Source organism: Lucilia sericata, unplaced genomic scaffold, assembly GCF_015586225.1.
Source record: "Lucilia sericata isolate MDLA Ls3-8-SP2 unplaced genomic scaffold, ASM1558622v1 Contig000037F_arrow, whole genome shotgun sequence".
NCBI lineage: Eukaryota > Metazoa > Arthropoda > Insecta > Diptera > Calliphoridae > Lucilia > Lucilia sericata.
The window spans coordinates 292-9,080 of NW_023994075.1; the positions used below are offsets into that span (position 1 = coordinate 292).

At 31.8% G+C, this 8,789-nt stretch overlaps 1 protein-coding gene across 1 annotated transcript; it reads left to right on the top strand.

Moving 5' to 3' along the window:
* Positions 1 to 239: 239 nt before the first annotated feature.
* LOC119613167 (odorant receptor Or2-like) lies at positions 240 to 1,243 on the top strand. The gene is made up of 4 exons (XM_037969114.1): positions 240 to 251; positions 340 to 405; positions 725 to 832; positions 1,139 to 1,243. Exons 1-4 carry the CDS (start codon positions 240 to 242, stop codon positions 1,241 to 1,243), a joined length of 291 nt encoding a protein of 96 aa, XP_037825042.1.
* The last annotated feature ends 7,546 nt before the right edge of the window (positions 1,244 to 8,789 follow it).

The window sequence follows — 8,789 nt, forward strand, 5'->3', positions numbered from 1 at the left end:
ATCTCCTTGGGTATGCAGAAAAAAATGTAATGTATGGGTTCAGTATAAGATTGTTCGTCATTGGGAGCCCTAACACAGCTTTAACGAACTGATCCGCTGATCTGATTTAATCAAAACAAGAAATTAAAACTGTTATTTTAATTTTGTATTTAGATATGGCGAAAATTTGGAAGATTTAGTTTCACACGTATGTTTTTCGAATTGCTGTTATTTACTGCAATGTTATCCGTTTTACTGATATGCATTCTATGGTAAGTACTTTGAGTTTCTATTGGGACATTGAATTTACTTTATATATTACAGGTGGACGATATATAATGTTCCAAGTAGCGACCGTAGTTTATATATTTGCATTCTGTATGTCCTATTTTATCATACTGGCATACTAATGAATTTTCATCGGAGGTGGGTATTGTGGGTTTATACTGCAGAAGTTATTTTAGGAAATGGTTAAATCGGTGCTTAATAAATCACATACTAATTCAATTATTTTAAATCGGTGGTTCTAAACATATTTGGATTTTATTCCAAAATGATTATGACACCCCAAAGTCTAGTCTGGGTCCTTATGATTTGTCGAAATAGCTCGCTCGTATATGTACTCTTGAACTTGGAGAGGAGGGACGATTTAAGCATTTCCTTATAGTAATAGTTCACGTTTACATTCCCTCATATGTGTATCGGACGTACGGAAATAATTAAAGTATTTCTTATTACAATCTAGAGTGTAAAAATTGCCGATGCTGTTTATAGCATTGATTGGACTTCCTCAAGTGTCGAAGTCCGAAAATGTGTTTTAATATTGTTAGTGCGCTGTCAAACATCATTAACGGTGAGTTTAGTCCACTCAAGGATTTTTCATTAAGAATGACGCATTTTTTGGGTAACTTTAAACCGCTGATCTATGCCAACAAGCATTCAACGTTAGAAGAGCCTTTTGCCAACATTGAACGCGTAAATTCTGATATTTTGGCTAATTTGTGATCTCAAGTCGTATTCCCTAAATAATGACATTTATATATACCATTAATCCACAAATCATTTAAATGAACAAAAAAATGCATCGTTCTTAATTAGAAACGCTAACCTGTACATAGATTTTATTCCAAATTAATTTTTCGAAATATTTTACAATTAGATTTCAGCTGGCGGTGTGTATCCCATGACATTGGAGGCATTTCAGGTACTTTTAAATGCTGCATACACCTATTTTAACATGGCGCGAGGTTTTATGGCCCAATAATTTATATTAAAGGTATTCAATTGATCACAACACTATTATGCCATGGAGATGATCACGTATACAAATAATTTTATTAATTTTTTTCTCTCATATCAAAACACAAGTAAAAAGTAGAAGCAATATTCATGCCCCTTGGCAATAGGTTCTATGAATTCCTAGACTTTTTATATTGTTATAAAACTATTGAGTCATTAGACGTTCACAATATCATACAATAGCAAATACACCCGTAATATAAATTTAAATACAATATAATATGTATACATTATAGTAGATTTTTTTTAACTTACCCGCTCGTCACATGAGTGCCACGGCTAAAAACACGCCCCCATGCAGTAGAACCAATGTGAATTCTATGGTATATTTGACGTAACATGTTTTTAATTTAGTGAAATTTATTATTTTTTGCAGAAATCTAAAAAAAATATACAAAAATAAGAATACAAAGGCAAAAATACAGATATATGTATGCACAGATATTTGTTAAATTTTTGTTTAAAAATAAAAAAAAAAATAAAAAAATTATTTTATTATATTTCTGGAATTTGTTCTCTAAGATATTTCGTTAGGTAGTCAATGAATTGCTCACATGTCTATATATGTACTGTAAGGTGGGGAAGCCTGGGAATGTTCAGTCAATGATAAATGAAGATGATTTAGCAATTGATAGTGTGAAATTAAGTAATGTGTCTTATATGGACGTCACTATACTACGTTACTATTTCACCTTAATCGTATAAGGAGCCTCTAATCATTTACATTATTATTATAATTGAATCATACAGATTATATCGGGAAGATTTTTTGTTACGGCTCTCAATCTGTGGAGCAAAATTGGCCATCAGAATGTGTGACTTCGGTAGGTTATGAGCGTACAACAGTCTAACTAACTAACTAGTTAGTTATTTTGGAAGGAGGATGTACATATATACATCAAATCCGAAGAAATACACCTAGGCCCCAATCGGGCCTGTTGTGCGCTCCATAACGAGTGCCTCAGGTGGGAATCGAACCCACCACCTCCGATCTACCAGACTAGAACACTAGCCACTAACCTACCGGAGGCCACTAACGAACGAACGAACTAATAACTAACAACTAAAACTAACGAACTAACTAACTAACGAACTAACGAAAACACTAACGAACTAAAACTAACAAAACGAACTAACTAACGAACGAAGAAAGAACGAACGAACAACTACGAACTAACTAACGAAAGAACTAACTAAACTAACGAACGAACTAACGAACGAACTAAACTAACGAACGAAAACGAACGAACGCGAACGAACGAACTACGAACGAACTCGAACGAACGAACGAAAAAGAAGAACGAAAACGAACTAACTAACGAACGAACGAACGAACTAACGAACGAAAAACGACTAACGAACGAACTAAAACGAACGAACGAACTAAACGAACGAACTAACGAACTAACTAACGACTAAAACGAACTAACGAACGAACTAACGAACGAACGAACGAACGAACTAACGAAGAACGAAACGAACTAACAATAACGAACGAACGAACGAACTAACTAACGAAACGAACTACGAACGAACTAACTAACTAACTAACTAACGAATAACTAACTAACTAACAACGAAACTAACTAACTAACTAAGAACTAACTAACTAACGAAAAAACTAACTAACTAACTAACGAACTAACTAATAACTACTAACTAACTAACTAACTAACTAACGAACTAACTAACGAACTAACTAAAACTAACTAACTAACTAAAAAACTAACTAACTAACTAACTAACTAACTAACTAACACTAACTAACTAACTACTAACTAACTAACTAACTAACTAACTAACTAACTAACTAATACAATACTTAATTTGTGAGGATCGGTTCAATGCAGAAACCACATTACATGATAGGTTCTATTCCGAAATTATGTTTGGTACTTAAATGCCTCTCATAAAAATGTTGATATACATATATGTATATGGGCAATTTCATATTAAGTGACCCAACTCAAAAAACGATTTTGACGAAATTTGCACCAAGGTCGGAAGACAAAGTTGGGTCACTTGTCACGAAATGACCCAATATAAAAGAGTAGCGTTACTGACTGTTTTATTACCGCACAGCCCAAACGACTGAACCTAGAATCATAAAATTTTATGAAGTAAGGAAGAATTTTGTGGAAAATATATTTAGGGGGAAAGAATAGGTAAAACTAACTAATTAAAATTGTTAAATAAATGTTAAATTTAAGGAGTCAAAAAGAGTAACAAAGGTGATTTTGGTACCTTTTTTGGCCCTTTATATAAACTATTTAACTAATAAACATATTAAGATATTTCGAAATATACTGGATATATCTCTCAAAATTATCAGACACTTGTTTCGTACTTTTTTAAAATTCAGTCCTTTTTGGGTGTAGCGAAGAAGAAAACTATATTTTTGGTACTTTTTAGCATTTTAGAGTTTAGAGTTTTATTTGTATATACATATACAGATTTAAGCGTATTTTGAAAACTTAATTCTAGAAAAGTTCCATAAAGAAAGAATTTACTCTAATATATCATCGTTCTAATCGTATTTTTGAATTTTAACAATATTAATATAGAAACAAAAAGAAGAGAATCAAATAAAAAGGTGAAAATTTTTTGGTACTTTTAGTTCATAAAATGGTACTTTTGTATTTTCTTTAAATTTGACCTAGAAACATAAAATTTAAATTTGGTACTTTTTCGTTCTTCAAATGGTACTATAATATTGAAGATGCAGGGTCCTGACTGAATAAGAATCTGTAAGATGGAGCTCTTTGGTACTTTTCATTTAAAGAATGAACGTTTTAAAGTTTCTAAGTGGGGAACCGAAAAAAATGACACACGGTTGATATGAAATCAGAATTTATAAGAGGGAGATTTTGGTACTTTAGTGCTTTACTATAAAAGTAATAAAAATTTTGTAAATAATTTAACTTAGGCAGCGAAGCAACCAGGGTACACTAGGACATTTATAAATCTATGTATTCATATAGAAGTGGAATTTTTGGGTGTGAAAAATGAATTAAAAAAATATATTTTAAAAAACAAATTGTTTGTCTAAACAAAACCACAAACATGACGTTTTCTGCAACATATAATTTAATTAAACTGATGTGACGTATATTTATTTGTTTATAAATTAAATAACAAAAACAAATATAAATGAATGCTAAATAGTGAATGACGTTCAAATTAAATCTCATAAAAATTGTAAAATTTATACATTCGAGGTCTGGCTTTTCTACTACACAATTCCATTAGACGAAAGTCCATGTCTGTATGCGTGCCCAAATAAACAATTCAATTTTGTAGGGGGTAAAAATAATTTATTTTTATTATTTATTTATAGTCCAAAATGTAAATACAAAATCGAAATACTACTTCTGCCTAATTGTTATTGGTTCACATGAAAAATTTTTATTTGGTAATTTTATTGCTAAATTAAATTTGTATTTTTTGTTCATGTGTTATCAATAAAAATTAGTTTTCATTAAAAATAGCTGGAAAATAAAATAAAATTTGTGATTAATCATGTGTAAACACAGCCCAAAAAATATAGCTACCGATATTTTCTGGGAAAATTTATTATATAGTGCAAAGTAATTATTATAATTGGATTAATTTTATCGCAGTCTATATAATGTATGACAAGAAAATGTTGTATTTCGTAGAAAATCAAAATAATAGATTTAGATAGAAATGTAGAAAGTTATAGGTTGGATGGAATTTTGTTATTTTCAAAATATATCTGGGGTTTTTTAAGAAGGAAATATACATCAATTAAAATCGATAATTACTTAAAAAAGTATGAATTAGAGGTAAAAGTATCAATCAATAAAAATTTTGATGACAAAATTATTAGGAATACATTTTAAAGTTAATTTAGCTTTGGGAATCTAAAAATAGAAAATAGTACGTACGATTTTAATATCGAATGAACTTTTATTGATTAGGGGAATCTAGAATTCTAGATAAAAGCTGTTAGTTTAAGGCGACCAGATTTTGGAAATGTAAATAGATGACATAAGATGGAATGGTTATTATCACACCCTTTGTCAGCTCATTGTCCAAATTCTCGTTCTCCCAGAATGAATGATTGGCAGTATTATCCGGCGCTCGTATATGGATCGGACTTCAAAAGCTCAGCAGAAATCCCGTCAACACCTGGAGATTTGTTCCTCTTAAGACTGCCAATTGAATCTGCGATTTCAACTATGGTGGGATATGTGGAGACGATATATGGGTCATCCATTTGTGATTAACATACACAGTCAAGCCGTATGGGACGGTTACTACCCGGTGTGGTCCTCCCACACCTCAACCTGTTGCTCTTCTGTTGTCGCAAGTTCACCGGTCGCATCCTTTAAGGGCCTTTGTGATACTGCGTGAACACCCATCATTTTCCTCAAGAGTCTGTACATATCGCCGGCACGATGGCTCTCCGCTGTGAATGAGCGTGCCTGCTGATTTCGTCTAGCCAACATCTTTTGTTCCGACGAGCACTACGTTTCACTTCTCTGTCGAGGTCATAGTATCGGGTTTGCAGATGTAATTTAGAACTATGAGTACGAGCTCTTAAGTTCAGATTTATATTCTTCCTTTGTTTGATTGCTTCGATGACTTCACCCTATTCCATTAACTCACCCTCTTGACAAGTACTAGCAGCATTTCCCAAGGTTCGGAATATGAACTACAGCATCCTCAGCCTATGTGCAGACAGCCTAAGAAGATAACACGTTTATAAAGCGAACCACTTAATATAAGAACAGACGCCCGCTTGCAGCCGCTCCAGCTAGGAGAACAGGCGCTGCAGTCACCTCTCACAATTCGACGATGCTTGACGGGTTTCAATAACATCGCCCAGGGACGACCACGTTTTGTCGACTTGGAGTATCATTGATAAGGATCCACACTGGATTCACCATGTAGAACCAATCAGTAGCTTTCCTTATTATTACACCCCAGCCCCCAATAATCTTTTAAAATTTTTCTGAGATTTGTTACATTTTTGTAAACGATAAAATTATAAATTTTAGATTTATTTTAAAAGAATACAGGCCTGTCACAGAATTCCATTCCGATCGAAATTGGAATTATAACTTGTAAATAAATCGATAAAAACTGAAAAAAATAATAACTTAAAACTATTGTCAAGTCCACGTGAAAATGTGAAGTGGTTTCATTCTGAAAAAGTTGTAATTTTCCTTTTTTGAAGAAGAAAATTATAGAAGACAATTCCACTTTCGATCGGAATGAAATTCTGTGACAGGCCTGATAGTATTTTTCGCTTTCAACCTAAAATTAACGAAAAAGCTGAGATCTGAGGAAAAAAAATTTTAAAATTTTAAAATTTAAAATTTTTTAAATTTTAAAATTTTAAAATATATATTTGCAAGGTATTTAAGCTATTGACTTTTATGAAAATTAAAATTGTTTTAATTTACAAAATAAATTGATCAAGGTTTTAAAAATTAAGATGACAAACGATGACATATTATGGAAATAGATGACAGAAAGAGAACATAAATTTTAAAGATGACAGTCAGTTAAAATAGATGATTGTCCTCTAAAAAAGGGGACGTATGGTCAGCCTTAGTTTAATTTGACTCAGATTTTAATAGAAAAATTGACAGTTTTTTGTATTGTAAATCAAGAGGTCAATCTTATCAGAAACAAGTAAGAATTTATAGTCGAACATGGCCGACCATAAGATACCATACCCCAATGATTATGTTAGAAATGGTGACTATTCTTCTAATAATAAAACATTTCATTTAATTTTAACTTAATCAGAAATATTTTAACAATTTGTTGCCCAAAAAAGGATTTTCTAAGAGGAGATAGAAGGGGGCAGAGTGTTATAAATTTTGGTAGAGGGATTTTAGATCTACATATAAGTTGTTTGTGCAGAATATAATCGTAATATTATATATTTTTAAGTGAATTTTGACCATCAAGTCATTTTCTGAAGAGGACTTTGTATGGGGGTAGGGTCAAATGAGGCCCGATCTGTACAAAAATTATTAAGACTTATAATAAAACAAAATGTTGGCGATTTTTGGAGTGATACAAGAACATTTAACAAATTTATGAGCTCATAAGTTCTATTCAGGGGTACAGTTGTATGGGGGCTATGCGAAATTATGGACCGATTTTAAGCAATAGGCTAGATTTCATCAAGTTATCTTGAAATTCGACCTATTACCGTACACACAATGTTTACTTAGACACACAGACGGACGGACATAGCTAAATCGACTCAACAAGGGATTCTGAGCCGATTGGTATACTTTAAGATGGTGTAGGACAAATATCTATAGTCGTGTAGAGTATAAAAGGTCTTTAATCGAGAATCCGTTTCAGTTCTACTTTCAAGATTATCAACTGGAGAGACTTGTCAACATTTAGTCAGACTTTATTTTCTAAGATTGTACATTTTAGAGTTACGTTTGAAATATTAGGTGAATAACTTAATAATGTGGAATTCACAATGGATGTTTTGGTATGGAATCATTACTGCTGTTAAAAACTTGATCTGTTACGAATCCCGACGAGATATGAAATCATAAGCGACAAGGTAAAGCTCTGTATTTGAAGGAGCCAGTTTAGTTCCATCTATTATGAGGTTTCTGAAATCAGACCATATGATAAAATTCAATTGATTAGTTAGGAGCGAGCCCTTTGCCCATAAACGCTTGGAATTTGAGATTAGAAAATATTTATTGGGAAATTTTTATATCGTCCACCTTATAGTCTGGAGCTTTTCCTTGCCTACTACTCTTTATTTCTATTGATACAAAACGCTTCTTCTGAAATACATTTCACTTCAGAACATGCTGTACATCTGAACTAGTTTGGACTGTTTTCCATAGTCTGGTGGACGAAGCATATAGGCCTTAGTAATGATCGGTTTATGATTTCTACTACCCTCTTTTGTAACTCTGAAATTGCCATAACTAAGATATGTTCTAAGTCCGCATTGTAGAGATCTGTGTACATTTCGAAATACCTTTCATATAAGGACAACATGCATTCCCAATAATTAGGTGTAGGTTTTAGGACACAAAATACGGCAATAGAAAAAATTGGAACATTAATTTTATTAAAATTTCGTGGAGGTAAAAGTGCTCGTTTTATAAACAACTTAATCAAATGTTAATCACTGAAGATATTGATAAATTTTGTTTTGACTAATCGCACCATAATTTTATTTTCTATTTTTGGAAAACATATTGAAATTGGTGATTAAAATTTCAATTAGAGCTAAAATAAAACTTTCCATTAGTGCTATAAATAATTCTAGCTAAAAATACTACTTCTTAAAACCAAAAATGATCGATGGAGAAAAACAAACAAAAATATATATAAACATTTTCTTTTGAATTTCAGTGTAAGTGATCGATTAATATTAACGTTAATTAATACAAAAAGTTAACCAGATTTGTTCGCATTTAAACCGGTGTGTTTCTATTCAATTGTCAAACGTTTTTCTATAAGGAAAAGCACGTGTTTTAATGTGTGTA